At 52.7% G+C, this 26231-nt stretch overlaps 1 protein-coding gene across 2 annotated transcripts; it reads right to left on the bottom strand.

Annotated features, from left to right (window-relative positions):
- Window positions 1-4994: 4994 nt before the first annotated feature.
- On the bottom strand, window positions 4995-19298 carry CES3 (carboxylesterase 3). 2 transcript variants are annotated; one of them, XM_058441084.1, is made up of 13 exons: window positions 19217-19298; window positions 16834-17038; window positions 16588-16726; window positions 16281-16414; window positions 15706-15859; window positions 15489-15593; window positions 13862-13963; window positions 13342-13482; window positions 10452-10532; window positions 8829-8976; window positions 7656-7805; window positions 7415-7493; window positions 4995-7307 (listed from the first exon to the last, which is right to left on the bottom strand). In XM_058441084.1, exons 1-13 carry the CDS (start codon window positions 19296-19298, stop codon window positions 7112-7114), a joined length of 1716 nt encoding a protein of 571 aa, XP_058297067.1. In that variant the 3' UTR covers window positions 4995-7111. The 2 variants fall into 2 exon arrangements, with proteins under 2 accessions (XP_058297067.1, XP_032013469.1); XM_032157578.2 differs by lacking the exon at window positions 19217-19298 and adding an exon at window positions 17133-17228.
- Window positions 19299-26231: the final 6933 nt, after the last annotated feature.

Raw genomic sequence — 26231 nt, 5'->3', positions numbered from 1 at the left:
CCCCAACTCCAGCACCTGCAAAGCCCACCCTAGACATGAGGGCACATGCTGGAGGGGAAGGACTTGGAGTTTGAAGGCCAGTAAACTTGGGTGTGAGTCCTGGCTTTGTTCTCACTCTGTGTGGCCTCAGGCACAGTATTGCCCCTCTCTGATTCTAAATTCCTCATCTGTAAGGTGGAGTCCTCTCGGAACCCCAGAGGACCGCCCAGAGGCCTGCGGGAGAGGCCAGGTGTGAGTAGGCTTGGGCTCAGAGGAGAGCTCAGTGGGTGGCCGGGAGAAGCCTGGACCTCACCCCTACCCACACCGCCAGCGATTGCCTTGTTTCCTGGGGTCTTGGTCAAGGTCCGAAGAGTGGGAAGGGGCCAGCTTGGGGGCAGCAGGGAGGGGCAACCTCACCTGAAGAGAGGCTCTAGTGGCAACGATGCCCCAAAGTGTGGGAGGTCTGGGGATGATGGGAAGGAAGGCAGGCAGGCTAAGGCAGGGAAAGAAGGCCATGTGGGCGCCACTATTTCCAAGAACCAGAACTGGCGTTCCCCTGCCAAGTTCCTTCCTGTTCTTGCAGTAGCCTTCCCAGAGCCTGGGCAGGCTGGACTGGGAACTGGGGTGGAGGTGGGGGGCGGTGCATAAGTGGAGAAGGGGGGTGGCTAAAACCCAGGAGGTGGGGCTATAGACAGACTGGGGAGGAGCTTGAACATGGCTTCCCTGAAGTCCCCAGGGAGGGACACAGACTCTATATGACACTCAACCTGCCATTCAGAGCCTCCCAGGGGCCCACCCACCAATTCTTTTGGGCAGCTACAGGCCCAGAAGTTATTTATTTACCTAGAGACAGGGTCTCACTCTGTTGCCCAGCCTGGAGTGTTGTGGCTCAATCAGCTCGCTGTAACCTCGAACTCCTGGGCTCAAGCCATCCTCCTGCCTCACACTACTATAGGTGTGAGACACAACATCTGGCTAATTTTTAAAACTTTTTGTACAGATGGGGCCTTGCTATGTTGCCCAGGCTGGTCTTAAATTCCTGGCCTCAAGCGATCCTCCCACCTCTGCTTCCCAAAGTGCTGGGGTTACAGGCATGAGCAACTGCACCTAGTCGCAGAAGTTATTTTAAGGTGGAAGAGACTCGTGCCAAAATTATGATGCTTCCTGACATACCCCAATTCTTCCATGTTTGAGTTGTAGTCGAGGAGCCATATGATTTTTTTTGGACATTGCGAGCGGAGTGTTTATACCTGTGCCAGGGAGCACTTATTTAGCACTGGCTGTGTGTCAAGCACGACTCTAGGTGCTTTATGCTAATGATGTTTCAGTACTCACAGCCAGACCTAGGAAGGGAGTCACTATCCTTACTCTCATTTTACAGATGAGAAAACTGAGGAACAAAGAGGATACATAGCTTACTCAAAGATACACATCCGTGGCTGAGTGCAGTGGCTCATGCCTGTAATCCCAGCACTTTGGGAGGCTGAGGTGGGTGGATCACTTGGGGCCAAGAGTTCGAGACCAGCCTGGCAAACATGGTGAAACACTGTCTCTACTAAAAATACAAAAATTAGCTGGGTGTGGTGGTGTGCGCCTGTAATCCCAGCTACTTGGGAGGCTGAGGCACAAGAATCATTTGAACCCTGGAGGCAGAAGTTGCAGTGAACCAAGATTGCACCACTGCACTCCAGCCTTGGTGACAGAGTGAGACTCTATCTCAACAAAAATAAAAAATAGAAATAAAATAAAAGATACACACCCAGTAAATGGTGGAACTCATAGGAACCCTATCCGTGAGTGTGTGTGTGTGAGATCGTCAGGTCGTGTGAGTAACTAAGTTTGGCCTTGGGTAGATACTGGAAGCATCTGCTAGGACCTCATCCTGTGGCGGGGTCCAGGTGTGCAGGTCTGATCCTGCAGCGCCCCCTGGTGCTCACACCCCTACACCGTTCACTTGGCCCTTCCTGTGGCCCTACCACTGGGAGGCTCCCGGGTCCACCAGTCCCTGTTCTTTTTTTTTTTTTTTTTTTTTTGAGACGGAGTCTCGCTCTGTCACCCAGGCTGGAGTGCAGTGGCGCAATCTCGGCTCACTGCAAGCTCTGCCTCCCGGGTTCACGCCATTCTCCTGCCTCAGCCTCTCCGAGTAGCTGGGACTACAGGCGCCCGCCACCACGCCCGGCTAATTTTTTTGTATTTTTAGTAGAGATGGGGTTTCACTGTGGTCTCGATCTCCTGACCTCGTGATCCGCCCGCCTCGGCCTCCCAAAGTGCTGGGATTACAAGCGTGAGCCACCGCGCCCGGCCCACCAGTCCCTGTTCTGCAGGGCCAAGCCTGTCTGAGTCTTTGGCTTGCTCCCTTGAGCTCTGCATGGCTGCTGGGTCCTAGAGCATGGAGGGGCCTTCAGGGAGCCTCAGGGAAGAGAGAATAGAGAGGCATGAGGCCTGGAATCCCCTCTGCCTGGCAGGTCATATTCCCCGGCCCCTGGGGTGGTACCAGACATTCTCCTCCCTCCCTGGGTGAAGGATGCCCTTGGCAGAGAGGGCTGGAGCTAGGACAGGGTCTGAGGCCTCAGCAGCCGGCTTGCCCACCCTCTCCAGGGCCTGCTGGTGTTGGCTATACCCAACCTGGTAACACCCCCCAACACACACACCCCCATGGCTGTCCTGTGTGGGCCACCGTCAGGCCCGGAGGAAGAGGCCTCTTTGTACATCCAGGGTGGCCCACACCAGACCCCTGATTTCTGGGTCTGCTCCTACTTGCCTTAAGGCTGCCCTGGCGGGGCTTCTTTTCCCTGACCTCTGTGTCTGGTCAGTCTTCCGATCTTGTCTGTGGACTCTAAATCTGGAGCCCACCAGTGCCTCTCCGTCCACCTGGCAGCCCACCCTGGTCCCCTCCCTGTTCTCCCTGCTCTCCCCCTCCTCTCCCCTCTCCCAGCCACCCTCAACCATACAACAGGGCTTCCATGAGCGTCAAGTCCATGCCGCCCCCCGTCGCAGCCCACAAGTCCTCTCACGTCTGCTCTTTGCTGACCTCTCCAGCCCTGCAGAGCTGCGATTCCTCCACACATTGCATCCTTCAGGCCTCTGCTCCTGTTGTTCCCCCTGCCAGGCACACCCTTCCCCTGTTCCCCACCCTTCCAGTCTTCTACGCTGGTCTGCATGGTTGAGTAGCCTCTGTTTATTCCTCGGGTCTCAGCTGAGATGTCCCTCCTTCCCTGTCCCCCAAGTCTGGGCTGGTCTACGTCTCTGTGTCCTCATAGCCCTTCGTGTCCCAGTTACACACTGTATTATTGGGTCCTGTTTTGTTTTGTTTTGTTTTTGAGACAAGGTCTCACTCTGTCACCCAGGCTGAAGTGCAGTGGCATGATCTCGGCTCATTGCAACCTCTGCCTCCCGGGTTCATGTGATTCTCCTGGCTCAGCCTCTCTAGTAGCTGGGACTACAGGTGCACACTACCACACCTGGCTAATTTCTGTATTTTTAGTACAGACAAGGTTTCACCATGTTGGCCAGGCTGGTCTCAAACTCCTGACCTCAGGTGATCCACCTGCCTCGGCTTCCCAAAGTGCTGGGATTACAGGCCTGGGCCACCGCGCCCAGCCAGGGCCTGTCTACTTGTGAAGCTCTACCAGCTTCCTGGTGGAAGGAAGGGGATGAAAATAGCAGGACTTCAGTGGCACGTGGAGAACTTGGACTTGTCCTAAGGGAGACAGGGAGTCACCAGGAACTTTCAAGCAGGGGAATGACATGACTCAGAGCCCTTCTGGCTTTCTGTCTCTCCTTCCTCCCCAAAATGGACTTCCCAGAACAGAGCTGGTTCCAGTTGGAAATGAAAATGCCGGCCGGGCGTGGTGGCTCACGCCTGTAATCCTAGCACTTTGGGAGGCGAGACGGGTGGATCATCTGAAGTCAGGAGTTCGAGACCAGCCTGGTCAACATGGTGAAACCCTGTCTCTACTAAAAATACAAAAAATTAGCTGGGCGTGGTGGTGGGCACCTGTAATCCCAGCTACTCAGGAGGCTGATGCAGGAGAATCGCTTGGACCCGGGAGGTGGAGGTTGCAGTGGGCTGAGATCGTGTCATTGCACTCCAGCCTGGGCAACAAGAGTGAAACTCCGTCTCAAAAAAAAGACAGAAAGAAAGAAAGAAAAAAGAAAATGAAAATGCTTTTCACGCACCCATCAGCAGCCAGCAGCTCAGTCTGACTGAGGAAGGGCATTTGTGGGACTGGAGCTGGTAGGATGGCATAACGGGGGCAGGGAAGACTCTGGGATATGTATTGAAATCCAGGTGTTGGCTGGGCACAGTGGGTCACACCTGCAATCCCAGTGTTTTGGAAGGCCGAACCAGGAAGATCATTTGAGGCCAGGAGTTTGAGGCCAGTCTGGGCAACATGGTGAGACCCTGTCCCTACAAAAACTAAAAAAATTATCCAGGCATGGTGACACTCACTTGTAGTCCCAGCTACTTGGGAGGCTGAGGTGGGAGAATCGCTTGATTGAGTTCGAGGCTGCAGTGAGTTCGAGGAGTTCAAGGCTGCAGTGAGCTACAATCATGCCACTTCAGTCCAGCATGCACAGCAGAGTGGACCCTGTCTCTAAAACAAAAACAAAAACAAACCCAGGTGTTTTAAGGTAGTGGTACATTCATCCTCAAAGCAAGAAATGTTTACTTCTGTGTCCGGAATTGGTGGGTTCTTGGTCTCTCTGACTTCAAGAATGAAGCCGCGGACCCTCCGGGTGAATGTTACAGTTCTTAAAGGCGGCGTGTCCTGAGTGTGTTCCTTCTGATGTTCAGATGTGTTCAGAGTTTCTTCCTTCTGGTGGGTTCGTGGTCTCGCTGGCTTAAGAGTGAAGCTGCAGACCTTCGCGGTGAGTGTTACAGCTCTTAAGGCGGCATGTCTGGAGTTGTTCCTTCCTCCCGGTGGGTTCGTGATCTCACTGGCTTCAGGAGTGAAGCTGCAGACCTTTGCGGTGAGTGCTATAGCTCATAAAGGCAGTGTGGACCCAAAGAGTGAGCAGAAGCAAGATTTATTGCAAAGAGGGGAAGAACAAAGCTTCCACAGTGCGGAAGAGGACCCATCCGGGTTGCCACTGTTGGCTCGGGCAGCCTGCTTTTATTCTCTTATCTGGCCCCACCCACATCCTGCTGATTGGTCCATTTTACAGAGGGCCGAGAGGTCTGTTTTGACAGGGTGCTGATTGGTGTGTTTACAATCCCTGAGCTAGACACAAAGGTTCTCCACATCCCCACTAGATTAGCTAGATACAGTGTCCACACAAAGGTTCTCCAAGTCCCCACCAGAGTAGCTAGATACAGCGTGTCGACTGGTGCATTCACAAACCCTGAGCTAGACACAGGGTGCTGATTGGTGTGTTTACAAACCTTGAGCTAGATGCAGAGTGCTGACTGGTGTATTTACAATCCCTTAGCTAGACATAAAGGTTCTCCAAGTCCCCACCAGACTCAGGAGCCCAGCTGGCTTCGCCCAGTGGATCCTGCATGTGGGCAGCAGGTGGAGCTGCCTGCCAGTCCCACGCCGTGCGCCCGCATTCCTCATCCCTTGGGTGGTCGATGGGACTGGGCGCCATGGAGCAGGGGGCGGGGCTCGTCGGAGGGGCTCTGGCCGCACAGGAGCCCACGGGGGTGGGGGGAGGCTCAGGCATGGCGGGCTGCAGGTCCTGAGCCCTGCCCTGCCGGGAGGCAGCTAAGGCCCGGCGAGAAATCGAGCACAGTAGCTGCTGGCCCAGGTGCTAAGCTCCTCACTGCCCAGGGCCGGCAGCTCCGAGTGCGGGGCCTGCCGAGCCCACGCCCACCCAGAACTTCCGCTGGCCCGCAAGTGCCACGCGTGGCCCCGGTTCCCGCCTGCGCCTCTCCCTCCACACCTCCCTGCAAGCTGAGGGAGCCGGCTCCGGCCTTGGCCAGCCCAGAAAGGGGCTCCCACAGTGCAGTGGCGGGCTGAAGGGCTCCTCAAGTGCTGCCAAAGTGGGAGTCCAGGCAGAGGAGGCACCGAGAGCGAGCGAGGGCTGTGAGGGCTGCCAGCACACTGTCACCTCTCACTTCCACTCTGAAAACCTCTTGGTGCTTTTCACCTTTTGCAGCCCAAGTGGGTGGGTCTCTTCTTTTCTCTGTGACAATAGCCCGACTGATGCCCTGGTCCAGATGCCCTCCCCTCGTCTGTCCTGCTGTGTCTTGGTGGGTGCTCTTGGAGCTGTGCTGAGCTCCCCGGAAACTGGTATCCCCAAGCCAGGAAGGGAGGGAGGACCCGGAACTGGGGCTGGGAGCTGGCATCCAGTGTCCTGAGGGTCAGGGCTGGAATTGGTGAGGGTCAGGTCTGGGTGACACTCATGGCCCTGCTGGATTCTGTTGTCTTGTGCAGGGGCCAGGACTGGGCAGCAGAGAGGAGGATACCCCTCCCACCCTAGTCTGAGGCCTTAGTCAGGGGCTAAGGTCTGGTCTAGGCTGGATCCCCTGGCGCCCCAGGACTTCTCCCATCCCAGGTCTCTGCCACTGGCAGGCACCCTTCTGGCCAAGGTGGACAGTGTCGGTGGGGGCCTGAGTATGGCTTTGGCACCTGAAGGCTCTGGGTTCAAGTTCAGCAGCTGCCATTCCCATACTCTGTGTTTCACTCACTCAGCAAACATCCCCTAACTCCAGGTCCCGCCCGATCCTAGTGTGGGTGACAGAGTGGGGTTAGGCTAATCCCCACTTTCAGAGAGCTCCTCTGAGGGGGAGACAGACACAGACACAGTGCTAGCCTCAGATGGACTGTGCTCTAATGGAGGCAGACTTGGGGCCGCACAGCCCAGAGAAGGCAGGGAAGGCTTCCTGGGGGAGTGAGTCCTCTAGGAAGCTAGAGGAATGTGCTAGAACCTACCACGAAGAAAGCAGGAAAGGCACTTCAGGGAGAGGGAAGAACTTGTACAATGGCCCAGAGGTGGGAGGCAGCCTTGTGACATTTCAAAAGAGCATAATGCCAGTCACAGAGCGGCTGACACTTTAAGGAACATGACTCCATGTAGGGCTGGTTGAGATTAAAGTCTCAGCAGGGGGAGAGGCTGGCTACCCTGCTGGGACTCTGCCACCACTTGAAGAGTGGTTTGCCCCAGCCAAGAAGGTTCAGGCCTGGCCTCAGAGGTCCTCCTGGGGCTTCCTGTTCTTCTGCTTCTGGTGCCACTGTTGTATCTTGCTGGGGAGCGTCTCTGACCAGAACTGCATCCGGGCCTCCCTGAACTTCTGTCGGGCCCGTGGCACTGGGTTGATCTCCAGATATTGTTCCGCCTGGTTGAATCGGGGCCAAGGAGGCAGACCCTTGCTATTGGGGTCCCTGGGTGGGAAGAATGAATGAGGACCAAGGCTTCCTGTGCTGTCCCCCAGAGGGGCCGACCTGAGCATCCCAGGCCCAAAGCCAGCTATGCCCTGTCACTCACTCACCCTGTCCGGGCAAAGTGGGTCCACTGGGCCATCATGGTGAGGCTTAGCTGCTTCTCCTCCTCTGTGGCCTCTGGAAAGGCTGGAAAGGTGAGAGGGACAGAACTGAATGAGAGTCAGGTGGGACTTGGAAGGGACCCAAGGATCCTCAGTGCTGACTGGAGACCTGTGTTCCTGCAAGCCCTGCCCAGGCCCCTTGGAGTCTGGCAGCCTAGGGATCACATGTCTGTCTGTCTGTCCTCACCCAGGCGGGAGCTCTCATCCATGAGGAAGGGACCTCCGAACACAAAAGCACCCTCAGCCGCATGATCAGCCTTCACCCAGGCGGGTTTGATCTTCGCAAAAGAACTGGGTCGATGCTGGAACTCATAGAAAAAGACAGGGCTTCCAGAATCTGCAAAGAAAGGATGGGATGGGAGTTAGGCACTCATAGCCTGATTTGATGCTGCTTTTGGCAGCACATGCTCATAATAACACCAATTTCCATGATGATGATGATAAAATGACTAGCTGCAAACATTTACTGAGCGCTTGCTAGGTGACAGGCACCATTCTGTGTGCTTTGTGTCATCATTTTAATTTAATATTTTTATTTAATCTTTGAAATGGTCTCGCTGTCGACCGGGCTGGAGTGCAGTGGCATGATCATGGCTCACTGCAGCCTGAGACTCCTGCGCTCAAGTGATCTTCCCACTTCAGCTTCCCAAGTATCTGGGACTACAGGTGTGTACCACCATGCCCGGCTAATTTTTAAAAAATTTGTGTAGAGATTGGGATCAATATGTTGCCCAGGCTGGCCTTGAACTCCTGGGCTCAAGCGATCCTCCCGCTTCTCCCAAAGTACTGGGATCACAAGCTTGAGCCACCCACCGCGCCTGGCCAGTGTCATCATTTATTTAATCCCCATCACAATAGATTAGATTCTGTATTAATAGACTTAATAGATTAGATTCTATTATTATTTCCATTTTACAAGGGAGGAAATCGAGGCACAGAGGGGGTAGGTATCTTGCCCAAGGTCACAAAGTTGAAAACGTGGAACTGTTCCAGGTCTGTTTCAGGGATTAGCTACTAGGCTTGAAGGAAGCAAGACTTTCCCGCCAGAAGTGCTGAAAGAGGATGAAATCACCCAATTGAGTGAATCCCTGAGAATTAGTGATAGGCCCTGCTGGGTGACCTTTGGTGAGTCATTGTACCTCTCTGAGCCTGGGGTTTTCTCCTCTGCATAGTTTCCTGCTGGAGACACCTCTCATTACTGTGACACTGCATCCCAGAGAAAGAGGGGTTTGGGGGGCAGTGGGGTGTGGGGTGCAAGGCATCGGGGGAACCAGCACCCTATCATGCCATGTCACCTGTGATGACCCAGCTCCTGGGTCCAAGTGGGAGGGGTTGGGCAGGTGGCCAGGGATAGGCTTACCTCGAAGGTATCTTGAAAAACTGTAGGTGGGAACATTGATGAATACGTCACCCATGAATTCCTGGAACGCCTGGCGTTTGGCTTGTGCGTCCGAGTTGCTGCCTAGGTATTCATCTATGATGGTGGGCATCATCTCAGGGGGCACATCCTGGGGCAAGAGGCCAGGCTCAGGCCTGCTCAGGGTGCACAGCTGTGGCAGACCCTCCCAGGAAGCCCCAGACTCTCCAGCATAGCTTCCCTCATAGCCTGATTCGATTCTGCCTTTGGCAGCACATGCTCATAATAACACCAATTTCCACGATGATGATGATGATAAAATGACTAGCTGCAAACATTGACCAGGCCTCATGGTCCAGGGGACAGCCAGCTGCCTCTCTGCCTCCCTGGGAGTTTGGCATAAGCTCAGGTTTGGAGTCAAATCTTAGCTCTGCAACCACTGCTTGGCTGTGTGATGTCAGACAGGTGGCTAAACCTCTCTGAAAGTCAGTCTCTGCCTGGCAGCCTATGTGAAGTCCCCAGCAAAGGGTCTGGCCTGGAAGCAGGTGCTCGGTTGAAGTTAACTGGGAAGTAAGTGAGAGCAGAAATGATAGGGGCTCCCCTCAGCTCCAGAGGGCAGTGATGAGATTGTGTGAATGGGAAGGGTTCAGGGGCTTCCAAAGAAGGGAAATGGACAAAGATTGAACAGCCCCTGGTATTGAGATCCCAGGTAGACTCTTCAAAAGCAACGTCTGGTCTCCTTACAACAGCCCAGGCGAGTGGGCAGTATCATCCCCATGTATAGATGAAGAGATGGGCTTAGAGGGGATAGGATAACTGGGCAAGTGCCCAGGGCTGGGATTTGGCACCAGGTCTATCTAGCTCCACGTCTGACAGCTGAGGCTCTGGGGTCAGACAGAACTGGCTTAAACTGTGCCTCTGCCCCTTCCCCACCATGACACCTCAAGCCTCAGTTTCCTCATATGTAAAATGGGGCTAGTGAAAATTCCTCTGTAAAGAGTTGCAGTGCCGGGCGCGGTGGCTCCACGCCTGCAATCCCAGCACTTTGGGAGGCTGAGGCGGGCGAATCACCTGAGGTCAGGAGTGTGAGACCACCCTGGCCAACATGGTGAAACCCTGTCTCTACTAAAATACAAAAATTAGCCGGACATAGTGGCAGGTGCCTGTAATCCCAGCTACTTGGGAGGCCGAGGCATGAGAATCACTTGAATGAGGGAGATGGATGTTGCAGTGAGCCGAGATCGGGCCACTGCACTCCAACCTCAGCGACAGAGCAAGACTCTGTCTCAAAAAAAAAAAAAAAAAAGAAAAGAAAAGAAAAAGAGTTGCAGTGAGGATTGAAGGAAATGAATCCCTTTCCCGGCACTCAGTGCACCATAGTCCGTGGCACATAATATGTGCTCATTAACGGGCAGTTTCATCTTGATGATGATGGTGATGATGGTTTTCCTTTGAGAACCACACTGGTTCGTGTCTAAGGAGATTCCAGAGTGGAAGTAAAATTGATCAGTTAGACAAAGGGGCTTGGTGGTAGGTGGGTAGCTGTGAGTGTGGAAAGGTAGGGGCAGAGACTGTGCTGTTGGATGGGATACCCACTAGCCTCCTCCCTCCTGCCTCTTGTCTCACCAGACTGGTCAAGATGGGTGTTGAGATGGCCAGCATGTCCTCCCGGCTCATCTGCTCCATTGTATCCAGGAGACCCCAGCCCTGTGTGGACACCAAGGCCCTCTCAGTGGAGCCTGCCCACTGGCTCACCCCGACTCCCTGCCCTGGGCAAGAGAGTGTTCACAGTCCTGAGGCCAGAAACTCATCATGGAGCACTTGGCCAAAATGGGGCCGAAAAGTCCACAGACCCAAAAAGATAAACCTCAAATTGGTGGGAGGTGGTGGGTGTGGGTGGGGAGAGTAGCCCCAAATACAACAGGCAAGTGGTTAAAGGCAACTGTAGAGAATGAAAGAATTTCTTCAACATTTTTTTTTTTTTTGAGATAGAGACTCACTCCGTTGCCCAGGCTGGAGTGCAGTGGCGCAATCTCGGCTCACCGCAACCTCCACCTCCCGGGTTCAAGCTATTCTCCTGCCTCAACCTTCCGAGTAGCTGGGACCGCAGACATGCACCACCATGCCTGGCTAATTTTTGTATTTTTACTAGAGGTGGGGTTTTGCCATGTTGGCCAGGCTGGTCTCAAACTCCTGGCCTTGAGTGATACACCTGCCTTGGCCTCCCAAAGTGCTGGGATTAAAGGCATGAGCCACCGCGCCCAGCCTTAGTCACCCAACTTCTAAGAAACATTCTCAGCAACAAGTCCTGGGCACAGCCTTTCATGCCAGGCAGATCTCCCCAGGTCCTGGGGCACAGCCAGTTTGGGGTTCCCTTGGTTTCACTCATACAACTGTAAGTTGATGGTGTGGGGTTAAGGCTGCTTGCCAGAGTCTAGGGCATTGACCTGAAAACTTTTACAAGCTTTGTCTTTTGTGAGACAGTGTCTCACTCTGCCACCCAGGCTGGAGTATAGTGGCACAGTCTCGGCTCACTGCAGCCTCTGCCTCCTGGGTTCAAGTGATTCTCATGCCTCAGCCTCCTGAGTAGCTGGGATTACAGGCATGCACCACCACGCCCAGCTAATTTTTGTATTTTTAATACAGATGGGGTTTCACCATGTCTGCTAGGCTGGTCTCGAACTCCTGACTTCAAGTGACCCACCCACTTCAGCCTCCCAAAGTGCTGGGATTACAGGCATGAGCCACCACACCCGGCTTAAGCTTTGTCTTTGAGTGTCAAGGTCGCATGAGCCTCTCTCTCACATACCAAGAGACCAATATGAGGGGATTGATTCCAAAGGGCTAAGTCAGAGGACAAAAGCTATGGACATGAAGACATTCACTGCGCTATCAGCCTCAGTGGTAAAAACTAGAAGTTGCCAGGGCCGGGTGCGGCCTCATGCCTGTAATCCCAGCACTTTGGGAGGCCAAGGCTGGTGGATCACCTGAGTTCAGGAGTTCCAGACCAGCCTGATCAACATGGAGAAAACCCATCTCTACTAAAAAAAATACAAAAATTAGCCTGGCATGATGGCAGATGCCTGTAATCCCAGCTACTCAAGAGGCTGAGGCAGGAGAATCACTTGAACCTGGGAGGCAGAGGTTGCGGTGTAGTGAGCTAAGATCACGCCATTGCACTCCAGCCTGGGCAACAAGAGCGAAACTCCATCTCAAAAACAAAGCAAACAAACAAACCAAAAAACTAGAAGCTGCCCAAATGCCAAGATGAAAGAACAATGTAATCGGACCCTCCATTTGTGGAAGATTTGCAGCCATTAAAAGTGGTTGCTGGCTGGGTGCTGTGGCTCATGCCTGTAATCCCAGCACTTTGGGAGGTCGAGGCAGAAGGATTGCTTGAGGCCAAGTTAGCAGAGTGTGGTGGCGCAGGCCTGAGGTCCCAGCTACTCAGGAAGCTGGGAAGATTGCTCGGGCCTGAGAGGTTGAGGCAGTAGTGAGTCATGATGGCGCTGCTGCACTGCAGCCTGGATGATGGATCGAGACTCTGTCTCAAAAAACAAACAAACACACAAACAACAACAACAACAAAAAAAAACGGATTGCTTTGTCTTAGGGTGTGCAATGGGCCAAGATGGAAAAAAAAAAAAAAAAAAGAAAAGTGAAGAAAATGATTGCTGTGAAGATGGGTAGAAGAAAAAGAATGACATAAACAAGATCCTTGGGATGAAAGACGAAAGCACAGTGCTGGCACTCTTGTGGGAAGTTCTATGCACCTGGAAAGGACTGGAAGGCACTTAGCTCATGAGGTCCCCAGTGGCTTGATATCTAAAACCTGAGAGTCTTAGTCAATTGCTCTGGCACTGAATCACACTAACCAGTCTCATAGAGCCTGATGTATAAACCAGACACCAAGGCAGGAATATGCTGACCAGATCAGCACTGCCTAGTAGGCCAGTTTGTGCAAAAGTCTGGTTCCCTAAAATAAAACATTTGCTTTATTGTAGCAGCCCACGCCTGTAATCCCAATACTTTGGGAGGCCAAAGCAGGTGGATTACTTGAGGTCAGGAGTTCGAGACCAGCCTGGCCAACGTGGTGAAACCTCATCTCTATAAAAATACAAAAATTAGCCGGGTGTGGTGGCATGTGCCTGTAATCCCAGCTGCTTGGGAGGCTGAGGCAGGAGAAACTCTTGAACCCAGGAGGTGGAGGTTGCAGTGAGCTGAGATCGCACCACTGCACTCCAGCCTGGGTGACAGAGCAAGACTCTGTCTACAAAAAAAAAAAAAAAAGAAAAGAAAAAGAAAGAAAACAAAACAAAACAACAACAACAACACAAAAAAACAAAGCTGGGTGACCTTGGGCAAGTCCCTCAAACCTTTCTGGGCCTCTGCTTTCTCACTTATCAAATGGGAGTAACAGGAGTGCTCAGCTCACAAGGCTGTAGTGTTGATGCTGGGGTGGGAGGTACTGGCTGGCGCAGGGCCTTGAAGGGCACAGGGGCGGGAGCACACTCACCCTGGGGATAAGCCAGCTGAATTCATGGTTGTTGACACCCATGAGGAAGGGCACAGAGTGGAAGGGCTTCTCCTTCAGGAGTTCCTTGGGGCTTTTGGGGAAGACAGTGCCATCAACGGTGAGAGGATAGATAGTCATTTTCTGCAAGAGAAAGCAATGCAGGAGGCTCCCAAGTTAGGGCCAAGCCTCAAAGGCTAGGACCCCAGGAGCCACTGAGCCGCAGGCCTGAGTGGCTGAACCTGGAGGGAAAGTGAAGGGATGGAGATCACCAGGGCTAAGGGGGTCAGGGGAACCGGGAGATCAGGGCGATGGACGCTTCCAGTTTCTTTCCTAGAAGACAGGCCTGATGTGGGGATGGAGATGGCCCTCCATTTCTGTCTCCAAGCCCTCAGCCCCTTCCCCTCATGAGCTGCTGTCCCCAGCCCCACCTAGGAGTAGACTACCCCTCTGCTCCTGCAGGGCATGGATAGAACCCCCTCTGTGCCATTGCCCGGCACCATCCCCCAAAGGGTGGCCATACCAGCTTCTTGCTAAGGACCAGCTCTTCTCCTTCCTTCTGCCGAAGGCACTGTACCATCTCAGCCGGGGAGCTGGAGCTGCAGGCCAAGGTGTTTGTGATTTTCTGGGGACAAATGAAAGAGTCATGGCTCCCTCTCAGCCACTCAGCCCCACCTTGCAGCCCTCTGCCTCCCACAGAGAGGGTGCATCTGTAGGACAGCCGGACGCGATGTCACAGATCAACCCGGAGACTGGTCATAGACTTGCCACCACTCCTGAGAAGGCTGCCCTGCCCGCCAGCTTGGGTGGTCCCAAGGGCCCCCTTGCGTCCCCTATTAGACCATAATTTTATTATCTGGGGGAATGGGGGCGCTGAGTCCTCATTGCCCTCTAAGAATAGTGTCATTATCTTTTATTTATTTATGTTTTTTTGAGACGGACTCTCGCTCTGTCACCCAGGCTGGAGTGCAGTGGCGTGATCTCGGCTCACTGCAAGCTCTGCCTCCCGGGTTCACGCCATTCTCCTGCCTCAGCCTCCTGAGTAGCTGGGACTACAGGCACCTGCCACCACACCCGGCTAATTTTTTGTATTTTTAGTAGAGACAGGGTTTCACCATGTTAGCCAGGATCGCCTCGATCTCCTGACCTTGTGATCTGCCCGCCTCAGCCTTGAGCTGTGTTTTTCTTTGGACACGGGAGAGACAGGGAATGACCTCAAGTCTGTGGTGGAGAAAATATCTCCTGGCCATGGGGAAGGGGATGGGATGGGGAGGTTGAGAGGTGGATGCTGTTGTCCATACAAGAGTCAACATGCCCACGCAGAGGTCCCAGAATCATCTTGTACCCAGTGGTTACAATGCCCAGCCCACTCTGCCTTGGCCGCCATCTGGGGCCAGGTGAGAGAACTGACCCAGCCTTCCAAATCCTGCTCACATTTGCCCCCTCTCCCCCCGATGGCTCTATCGCTATTCCATCCTGTCTCTTTCTCCTGGACTCTGCCCTGGTCATTTCACTGGCCTCTTGATCTTCAGGACGGCGCCCTCCAACCCACCTTCTGCTCCAAGTAGCTCAACCTTGTCATTGCCCAACTTCTTCCTGCCCTCTGGAGAAAGTCCAGATTCCCAGGCATGGCCCCCACTTCTCCAGCGCATTCACTTCCTGCCCTGTTCCCTAACCTGCAAGCTTGCTGCTGCAGGACCTGTCACTCTCTCCCACACCTGCAGCCTTTGCAGATGCAGTTCCCACTGTGACTTCCCTCCCCTGGATTCTCTTCAAAAGGCCTTACAATGAGGATCTAGGGTGGGGATCTGGAGCCTGAATGGAGAGCTCTCAGGCAGCAGGTGGCTGGCAATGGAGACCTCCTCCACCATGCTGTCTGGGGCAGAGAGGGGTGCTCCTGAAGACCACACCCTGGAAAAAGGACCAACAATGATATGCTTCAGGGTGGCCTCCTTCAGGAAGCCCTCCCTGATTGCCAACATGCTAGAATGCAGCAGTTGTTTCCTCTGATGCTCCTTGGTCTTATTGGGCTCCTCTTTTCTAACAGGGAGCTCCCTGCCAGCAACCCCCGCTGCTCTGAGACCCCAGGGCCAGCACAGAGTGGGGTATGGGAGGCACACATAGAGTAAGAGAGGGAAGGAAATGCAGACCTGAGCTAGGGGCCAGGGGTGAGACTCGATGATCCCTGGGGTGGTGATGACCCCACTCTGTGTAATGGCTCTGTGGAACAGCCCTGCAGCCATCGGGGACAGGACCTAGGTGCATTGGAGAGAGTAGGTTGCTGTCAGAGGAGGGCAGAGGAGCTGGGAGTTCTGAGACCACCGGAGCCATCCTGGCCACCATCACTAGCCCCCTATGGTGACTTACCAGGCCAGAGATGATGCTTCCACCGGCAGATCCACCAAAGACGGTGACACAGTTGAGGTCACCCCCGAAGGGGGTGATGTTTCCTTGCACCCAGCGCAGAGCAGCTACCACATCTAGGAAGCCCTGGTTGCCAGGTGCATGCTCATCTCCAGTGCTGGGGGCAGTGTTGGGGCAACGGTTAGTTCAGCCTGGCTCCTCGCCAGCCTCTGCAGGTTTGCTTTGAATTAGCCACCAGGATGCTAGACCCTTCTCTGCTCCCCAGGTCTGGCCTGTCTGGGAGCCATGGCTGGCATCTCCGGAGCCTGTTGCTCTTTGTCCCATATCCTGCTGGAACCTGGGCTTCAGCTCAGGAATCAATGCCCTCTGCCCAAGGGATCAAGTTCACTGTATAATTCTGGCTTTGGCTGGACCCCTCTCCCAGGGTGGAGGCTGGGGGGTTGCCCTTCTCTGCCCCAGACAGCATGGGTAAGCGGCCCTCCATTCAGGTTCCGGACCCCAGCCTAGATCCCCAGTTGCTCTGGTGAGCTGGCCTCTCCCTGGTGCAGGCTGTGCTCTGGCCAGGCCTGTTGTCTCACCTGAAGAAGCCAAGGACCCCAAGGCGGTACTGGACTGTAACCACGACCACATCCCCATAGGCAGCCAGGGCTGATCCATCGTAGGAGGTGGCAGCGCCAGTTATCAGAGCGCCTCCATGGACCCATACCATGACCTGCAGAGGTGTCCATGGGGCACTGACCCCCAAGCTCCTGAGACCTCAGCTGCCCACCTGCCAGCCCAGGGCAGTCTCAGGACCTCTAGGGTGCTTTGGAAACAGGGACAGGGAGGGGACATGTGGGCATAGTGGAGCTGGATCAGGTGGACAGGGCCCTCTGGGGTGCCTACCGGCCTGCCAGCCCCTGCGGTGGCCTCAGCTGGGCTATAGATGTTGAGGACCAGGCAGTCCTCTGAAACAGAGAAGATCTGCTGTTTTCCGTTGAGGACAAATCTGCCGTTGTTCATGCTCTCCACGTCTTGTAGGCACCTGTGGCCAAGGGTGGGCCTGAGGTCCAGCTGTTCAGCCTCACAAGCCCCAGCAGCAGGATTCTCCCGCAACCTGCCTGTTTGCCCGCCTCCACCAGCACTACTCACATTGGGGGCGCAGTGCTGGCATCCCGCACACCCTCCCAGGGCTGTGCTGGGCGTGGGGCTGAGAACCGGTCAGGCCCCAGTGGCGGCTGGGCAAATGGAATGCCCAGGAAGACATTCACAAGGCGGTCTGTGCCCTTCACGCCCACCTGCCGGCCTCGCACACGACCCAGGGTGGTGTCCACTTCAGGCTGAGCAACTTTGGGCCCTGAGGGAAGGACAGAAAGGCCACTGGGTGAGTTTGCAGCCCCCGTGAGGGGAAGGAGTGAAAGACAAACACTCAGGCTGTTCTCAGTACTTACCACACAGCATCTTGGTAACCTTCCCAGCAAGCCGGTGAGACTGGTCTTAGGTTGACGCCCAACTTCCTCCTCCCTGCCTGCCTGAGAGTCACTACCACTCCACTCTAGGCCAGACCGGGCCTGCCACTAAGGCCTTGAGCCTTGGGGCCAGCCATTTGCCCATTTGTTTGTTTTTATTTTTTGTTTTTGAGACAGGGTCTAGCTCTGTTGACCAAGCTGGAGTGCAGTGGCACGATCTTGGCTCACTGCAACCTGTGACTCCTGGGTTCAAGTGACTCTAGGGCCTCAGCCTCCCAAGTAGCTGGGATTACAGGTGTGCACCACAATGCCTGGCTAATTTTTGTATTTTTAGTAGAGACGTGTTTCACCATGTTGGCCAGGCTGGTCTCGAACTCCTGACCTCAACTAATCCATCCACCTGGGGCTCCCAAAGTGCTGGGATTACAGGCATGAGCCATCATACCCAGCCCTGAATTATTTTTTAAAAAATAGAGACGGGGTCTCATTATGTTGCCCAGGCTGGTCTCAAACTCCTGGGCTCAAGCAATCCTTTCGCCTCAGCCTCCCGAAGTGCTGGGATTACAGGTGTGAGCCATCATGCCCAGCTGGCACCATGTTTCTTGTACGGCCTGCAGAACTGTGGGCTAATTAAACTTCTTTTCTTTGTGAATTACCCAGCTTCCTGTATTCTTTTACAACAACACAAACAGACTAAGACTGGAGGACTGCCTCTCCCAGGCTAGACAATTCCTACAGATAGGAGGCAGCTCTCTGGGGAGTTGGAATTGGCAGGCAATTCTCTAGGGAGCAAAGGCAAACCAGTCCAGAGCCATACCCCAAACACCTCCTTTATACAGCTCTCAGCTCCTGGCTGCCATCCACTAGCCATAATCACTGTAGAGCCAGGTACCAGGAAACTGGGGACAGCCCCTTTCCTCAGAGCCTGCTGCCAATCGTAAACCTGTTTAGCCTGCCTTGCCTATTCCTTCCCGCGGCAACCGTGGCAAAGGAGCTTGCCCACATTTTCCCCCTGCTCCCTCTGCCTCCTGGCCGATGCCACCTGGTGCTTCCCTCTGTGGCCCAGTGTGGCATGGCCTGCTTCCTGTTCACAGGGAACTACGAGCAAACTCCTTCCCTCATGATAGTCATTTGCATATCTGCTTGTCTTACTATACTTCATTAAAACAAATCTCAAGCCCCCTTAAAACATAAAGACAGGCCAGTTGCGGTGGCTCACCCCTGTAATCCTAGCACTTTGGGAGGCCGAGGCAGGTGGGTCACCTGTGGTCAGGAGTTTGAGACTAGCTTGGCCAAAATGGTGAAACCCCATCTCTGTTAAAAATACAAAAATTAGCCAGCCATGGTGGCAGGTTCCTGTAATCCCAGCTACTCAGGAGGCTGAGGCAGGAGGATCACTTGAACCGGGAGGTGGAAGTTGCAGTGAGCCGAGATCACGCCACTGCACTCCAGTCTGTGTGACAGAACGCAACTGCCTCCAAACAAACAAAAAACCATAAAGGCAATCATGGCCCCTGGCAGGGCTGCCCTTGGCGATCATTGAAGATAGCAAGAGTAGAGCGGGTACAGTGGCTCATGCCTGTAATGGCAGCACTTTGGGAGGCCGAGGCAGGTGGTTCACCTGTGGTCAGGCGTTTGAGACCAGCCTGACCCACATGGTGAAACCCCATCTCTGCTAAAAATACAAAAATTAGCCGGCCATGTGGCAGGTGCTTGTAATCCCAGCTACTCAGGAGCCTGAGGCAAAAGAATCGCTTGAATCCAGGAGGCGGAAGTTGCAGTGAGCCGAGATCGCACCATTGCACTCCAGCCTGGGCAACAAGAGTGAAACTCTGTCTCAAACAACAACAACAACAACAACAACAACAACAACAACAACAACAACAACAAAAACAATGAAACAAATATAGCAAGAGCAGAGCGCCTGCCCAGAGAGAATGCACAACCCCTGCTCTGCCTCCAAACAGGACTCTTTCCCGAGCGGTCTGCCCACTGCTCCCTGTCCCTGTCTCACTCTTGACTCCTCCACACCAAGTCCCTCTGCAGGCCCAGCAGGTGTGTCTTACCAGTGGCTGTGGCAGGGCATGCCAGGAGCAGACAGACCACCCCGACAAGGACCCCAGACTCCACTCTCACTGCTGTCTCCATTCTCCTTACAACTGGTTCGACAGAAGCTTCAGAAGGTGGAATAAGATCCCTGCCCTTCAGCACCACCGATCTCTAAAGGGCTGTGCTATAGAACCTCCAAGGACAGCGCCACCTAGCTGGTGGCCAGCCCCATGCTCAGGCTGAGCCGGAGGCAGGGCTAGATGAGCGCCCTGCAGAGGCCTGGTTGATATCACAGCCCTCCCAGACCCACTGTTTTCAAATTCCAGCTCTCCTGACTTGGTGATCTCCATGAAATCCTGTGCGTTCATCCCAAGATGACCACATCACTGACCCTAGGAAGTGGTGGCCAGTGACCCTGGGGTGCCACTCTGAGTGGGCCACCTGGCCTGAGGTGAGGGCTTGATATGGTTTGGATGTTTCGTCCCCTCCAAATCTCATGTTAAAATGTGAAAGAAAATAAAACAGTGATGATAATAGGACCCACCTCATAGCATTGAAGTGAGGGTACATGTTTGCATGTGTGTGTGTGTGTGTGTGTGTGTGAAAACATGAGGCTTGGGACTGGGTGTGGTGGCTCATACCTGTAATCCTAGTGTTTTAGGAGGATGGGGCAGGAGGATCGCTTGAGCCCAGGAGTTTGAGACCCACCTGGGCAACACAGGGAGACACGTCTCTAGAAAAAATAAAAAAATTAGCCAGGTGTGATGGTGCATGTCTGTGGTCCCAGCTACTTGGGAGGCTGAGGTGAGAGGATCACTTGAGCCCAGGCTGTTGAGACTGCAGTGAGCTGTGATAATGCCACTGCACTCTAGGCTAGGCTATAGAGCAAGACAAAGAAAGAGAGAGAGAAAGAAAGAGAGAGAGAGAAAGAAAGAAAGAGAGAGAGGGAGGGAGGGAGGGGAGGGGAGAGGAGGGGAGGGGCTTGGAACCAGAATTCATGGAAGCCTGAGGAGAGGAGAGGCTGGGAACCAGAAATGATGGAAGCCTGCTCTTGACCGGGGTGGGGATCTGCAGGGCATCTGTCTCTCTGCTGGCTTAGGAGGCTCCCACCCCAAGGGAGGGCAGGACTTACTTTTGGGCCTCAGTGTCAGGAACATGGCTGGCTGGGAGTAGGCGGTGGGAGGATGGATAGATATTTGCTGGCCCAGTGAAGGACAGAGTGAGGGTTGTGCCTAAACACGATTCTAGATCCTCTTCCAGGGCTCCAGCTGGCACCCAGAGCTGAAGAGACAGGCTTTAGGATGAAACTTCCCTTCTACAAAAAATAACTAGTGCCAGCTGGGCATTGTGGCACAAGTCTGTAGTCCCAGCTACTCAGGAGGATGAGGCAGGAGGATTGCTTGAGCCCAGGAGCTTGAGGCCAGCTTGGGCAACATAGCAAGACTCTGTCTCTAAAAAAAAATCAATAAAAAACCATTGCAGCTTCCTGAATCTCCCCGGCAGCCTGGGGTGGGGTCTCCTTTTCAGAGCTGCCTCCAGACCTTTGTCCTTCCCTGTTCCACCTTCCTCTTCTTGTTGCCATCACAGCCCTGCCACCCCCCAGCCACACCCCCTTGATCATTTGCTGAAGATTTTAGCACCTGGCTCTGGCATGCTTTCCGCCTTCAACACTCACATCAAGGCACCTGGATCTCTTCTCCGCCCGCAATCTTACCTTCCATCTTCAGGTATAGATGCTGTCAGGAGAGCTCTCCATCTGCTCCCAAGGCCAAGTTTCCCAACTCCCTGCAGCTAGGTCTGCCCTCCCTCCTAGCATTGTGGATGGGCCTACCAGGGCCAGGACTAGGGTGAGACAGGCCAGCAAGGCGCCCAGGGCATAAAAGTTAAAGAGTCACTCACCCCCGGGGTCATACCAGTAAAGGGTCGGCACCTGAGAATGAATGCCTTCTAAATTTTACACTTGCTTGTCTTGCTCTGGTCCCAGCTCTGGGACCTACCCGTGGACACTAGACCCTGGTCCCCTCCCACGTCCTCAGGGCTGTCTCTTCCCTAGTGGCATCCCTCCCATCAGCTGCAAACACAGCTTCTGTGTAAATGCCACCATCAAAGCCTGCCTTGACCCACTTTGCCCTCTAGCTATTGCTCCATTCTTCTGTCTTTTCCCCTCCCTTCCTTCCTTTCTTTCGCTCTCTCTCTTTCTTTCCTTTCTTTCTCTTTCTTTTCTCTTTTTCTCTTTCTTTTTATATCCTCTCTTTTCTGTATCTCTCTTTCCTTTCTTTCTCTTTCTTCTTTTTTCTTTCTTGCTTTCTTTCCCTCCCCTCCACTTCCTTCCTTCCTTCCTCTCTTTCTTCTTCTTCTTCTTTTTTTTTTTTTTTTTTGGAGACAGGGTCTCACTCTGTCACCCAGGGTAGAGTATAGTGGCATGATCTTGGCCCACTGCAGCCTCGATCTCCTGGGTTTAAGTGATCCTCCCACCTTGGCCTCCCAAGTAGCTGGGACTACAGGTGCATGTGTGCCATCATGCCTGGTTATTTTTTTACTTTTTGTATTTTTTGTAGAGATGGGATCTCCCTATGCTGTCCAGGCTGGTCTCGAACTGCTGGGCTCAAGCAATCCTCCTCCCTCCACCTCCCAAAGTGCCAGGATTACAGGCGTGAGCCACCACGCCTGGCCCTTCTGTTCTTATTTCTAGGAAAGCTAGTCATCCACCTTTGCTGTCTCCAGTTTCTCTCCTTCCAGTCTCCACCAGAAGTTGCTCTTGACCTCCACCCAACAGCACGGCCTGTTATTGATTCAATGTCTCCAATCCAACTCACTGTGGCCCCAGCCATCCTCCCAGCCTCCTGCCTTGGTAGACGCTAACTCTGCCCTTAATTCCCATGCCCTAATTAATAGCTGGGCTGTGGGTGCTAAGAGGTCCCCAGCTCCTCCCAGCTCAGAGTCCAGTGACAAAGCTCCTTTACATGAACAGGTCAACTTCTTCCAAATTCCTGGGCTGCTGTCCATGACTACTGGGGTGAACATGCCCATGTATTCCACCACTTACCGTGCTATCGTTCAGAGGTCCTCGCATTGATGATGACTGAGGGAATCATAAAAATGTGAAACGAAGGCCAGGCATGGTGGCTCACACCTGTAATCCCAGCACTTTGGGAGGCTGAGGCAGAAGGATCACTTGAGCTCAGGAGTTCAAGACCAGCCTGGGTAACATAGCGAGACCCTATCTCTACAGAATTTTTTTTTAATCGCTAGGCTGGTGTTGCATGCCTTTAGTTGCAGCTACTCAAGAGGCTGAGGTGGGAGGATTGCCTGAGCCCAGGAAGTCAAGGCTGCAGTGAGCCATGATCGTGCCACTGCACTCCAGCCTGGGTAGTAAAGGGAGACTCTGTCTCAAGAAAAAGAAGTGAAAGGAAAAGAAGAGTCATCTCGGGAGCACATTTCTCTGTGTGTGAGGAAATGTTACATATATAGTAAATGTAGAGAGATAGAGACACACGGAGAGATAAAGAGTCAAAAGCAGAGGCTAAAAGTCCAAGGGACCAATTGCAATGAGATGCCACTAAACACCCATTAGAAAAAATCAGGGTCAGGTGTGATGGCTCACACCTGTAATCCTAGCAATATGGGAGGCTCAGGCAAGAGGATAGCTTGAGCCCAGGATTTTGAGATTAGCCTGGGCAATATAATGAGATCCCATCTCTACAATGTTTTTTTGTTTTGTCTTTTGAGTCAGAGTCTCGCTCTGTCGCCAGGCTGGAGTGCAGTTGTGCAATCTCAGCTCACTGCAACCTCCACCTCCTGGGTTCAAGCAATTCTCCTGCCTCAGCCTCCACAGTAGCTGGGACTACAGGTGCACACCACCATGCCCAGCTAATTTTTGTATTATTAGCAGAGACGGGGGTTTCACCATGTTGGCCAGGATGGTCTCGATCTCCTGACCTCGAGATCTGCCTGCCTCAGCCTCCCAAAGTGCTGGGATTACAGGCATGAACCACTGGGCCCAGCCACAGAATTTTTTTTTTTTTTTTTTTGAGAGGGAGTCTCTCTCTGTCACCCAGGCTGGAGTGCAGTGTTGTGATCTCCGCTCGCTGCAAGCTCCGCCTCCCGGGCTCACACCATTCTCCTGCCTCAGCCTCCGGAGTAGCTGGGAGTACAGGCGCCCGCCACCACGTCCGGAGAATTTTTTGTATTTTTAGTAGAGACGAGGTTTCACCGTGTTAGCCAGGATGGTCTCGATCTCCTGACCTTGTGATCCTCCTGCCTTGGCCTCCCAAAGTGCTGGGATTACAGGCGTGAGCCACCGCGCCTGGCCCCAGCCACAGCATTTTTAAAAATGCCTGTATTGCTAGCTACTCAGGAGGCTGAAGTGGGAAGATTCCTTGAGCCCGGGAGTTCAAGGTTACAGCGAGCTATGATCATGTCACTGCACTCTAGCCTTGGTGACAGAGAGACCCTGACTCTAAAAAAACAAAAACAAAAACCAAAACCTGAAAAAATCAGATTTAAGACCCATAAGACCAAGTTTTGGTGAGGATAGAGAGCATCTGGAACCCTCACAGATGGCTAGTAGGGTTGCAAAAATCATATAGTCATTTTGGAAAACAGTTTGGCATTTTATTTTTTAAAAATATCAGCCTAGGTGACACAGCAAGACTCCGTCACACAAAAGAAATCTGTGTATTTATCGTGTAGTGTAGATATTTATTTATTTATTTATTTTGAGAGTCTTGCTCTGTTGCCCAGGTTGGAGTGCAGTGGTGCAGTCTCGGCTCATTGCAACCTGTGCCTCCTAGGTTCAAGCAATTCCCGTGCCTCAGCCTCTGAAGAAGCTGTGATTACAGGCATGTGCCACCATGCCCGGCTAATTTTTGTATTTTTAGTAGAGACGGAGTTTTACCATGTTGGCCAGGCTGGTCTCAAACTTCTGACTTCAGGTGATCCACCTGCCTTGGCCTCCCAAAGTGCTAGGATTACAGGCATGAGCCACCGCGCCCAGCCTAGTGTAGATCTTTAAATAAGGGGCGTTTTCTTTAAAAGTAAAACACACCCTCGCCATATGATCCAGAATGGCGTTATATGGTGAGTGTCCACTCTCAGCTATCTACCCCACAGAAATGAAAGACTTGTCCGAAAATGTTCACAGCAGCTTTATATCACAAAAATGGAAGTCACTCAAATGTGCACCCACTGATTGTAGGGAAGAGAAAGAGAGATCAGACTGTTACTGTGTCTGTGTAGAGAGGGAAGATATAAGAAATTTCATTTTGACCTGTACCCTGGACAATTGCTTTGCCCTGAGATGCTGTTAATCTGTAACTTTGCCCCAACCTCTTTGCCCCAACCTTGAGCTCACAAAAACACGTGTTGTATGGAATCAAGGTTTAAGGGATCTAGGGCTGTACAGGACGTGCCTTGTTAACAAAATGTTTACAAGCAGTATGCTTGGTAAAAGTCATCACCATTCTGTAGTCTAAATAAACCAGGGGCACAATGCACTGCGAAAAGCCGCAGGGACCTCTGCCTTGGAAAGCCGGGTATTGTCCAAGGTTTCTCCCCATGTGATAGTCTGAAATATGGCCTCGTGGGATGAGAAAGACCTGACGGTCCCCCAGCCTGACACCCGTAAAGGGTCTGTGCTGAGGAGCATTAGTAAAAGAGGAAGGCCTCTTGCAGTTGAGATAGGAGGAAGGCCACTGTCTCCTGCCTGCCCCTGGGAACGGAATGTCTTGGTATAAAACCCGATTGTACATTTGTTCAATTCTGAGATAGGAAAAAAACCGCCCTGTGGCGGGAGGTGAGACATGTTGGTAGCAATGCTGCCTTGTTATGTTTTACTCCACCGAGATGTTTGGGCAGAGAGAAACATAAATCTGGCCTACGCGCACATCCAGACATAGTACCTCCCCTCGAACTTAATTATGACACAGATTCCTTTGCTCACATGTTTTCTTGCTGACCTTCTCCCCACTATCACCCTACTCTTCTGCCGCATTCCTCTTGCTGAGATAGTGAAAATAATAATCAATAAAGACTGAGGGAACTCAGAGACTGATGCCGGTGCAAGTCCTCCATATGCTGAGCGCCGGTCTCCTGGGCCCACTTTTCTTTCTCCATACTTTGTCTCTCTGTCTTATTTCTTTTCTCAGTCTCTCGTCCCACCTGGTGAAATATACGCACAGGTGTGGAGGGGCAGGCCACCCCTACACTGATGAATTAATACAATTGCATATATTGGCGAGGCACACTGGCTCACTTCTACAATCCCAGCACTTTGGGAGGCTGAGGCGGGAGGATTGTTTAAGCCCAGGAGTTCAAGACCAGCCTGAACAACATAGCAAGACCCTGTCTCTAAAGAAAAAGAAAGGGGGTATATTTATACATGGAATACCAGTCCGCAATAAAAGAAAAGAACTACTGGTTGAATTTCAAAAACACAATTGACAGAACCCAATTGCAAGTTATTTCATTTATATAATTAGTATTATTATATTAATTTATAATTTGTATTATTTCATTCATATTCTAGAAAACGCAAACTATAGCAACGGAAAGCAATTTGGTGGTTGCTTAGGAGCATGGATCAGGACGATTGACTGCAAAAGGGCTTGAGCGAATTTTGGAATGATAGAAACGTTGTAAAACTCCACGTGGTGATGTTTGCATGTCTTATACATTTACTCAAAGTGATCAAACTGTACACTGAAAATGGGTGAGTTTAGGCCAAGCACAGTGGTTCACATCTGCCTGTAATCCTACCAATTTGGGAGGTCTAGATGGAAAGATCACTTGATCCTAGGAGTTGGAGACCAGCTGGGTAACCTAGTGAGACTTTGCCTCTACCAAAAATAAAAAATAAAAAAATTTAAGTTCTCCAGCCATGGTGGCATGTGCCTGTGGTCCTGGCTACTTGGGAGGCTGAGATGGGGGATGACTTGAGCCCCAGAGGTGGACGCTGCAGTAAGCTGTGATTGTGCCACTGCATTCCAGCCTAGGTGACAGAAAGAGACCTTGTCTCAAAAAAAAAAAAAAAAA

This window comes from Hylobates moloch, unplaced genomic scaffold, assembly GCF_009828535.3.
Source record: "Hylobates moloch isolate HMO894 unplaced genomic scaffold, HMol_V3 SCAFFOLD_6, whole genome shotgun sequence".
In the NCBI taxonomy this organism is placed as follows: domain Eukaryota; kingdom Metazoa; phylum Chordata; class Mammalia; order Primates; family Hylobatidae; genus Hylobates; species Hylobates moloch.
The sequence above is the reverse complement of the archived record's forward strand: the minus strand, read 5'-3'. Positions and strand labels throughout refer to the sequence as shown.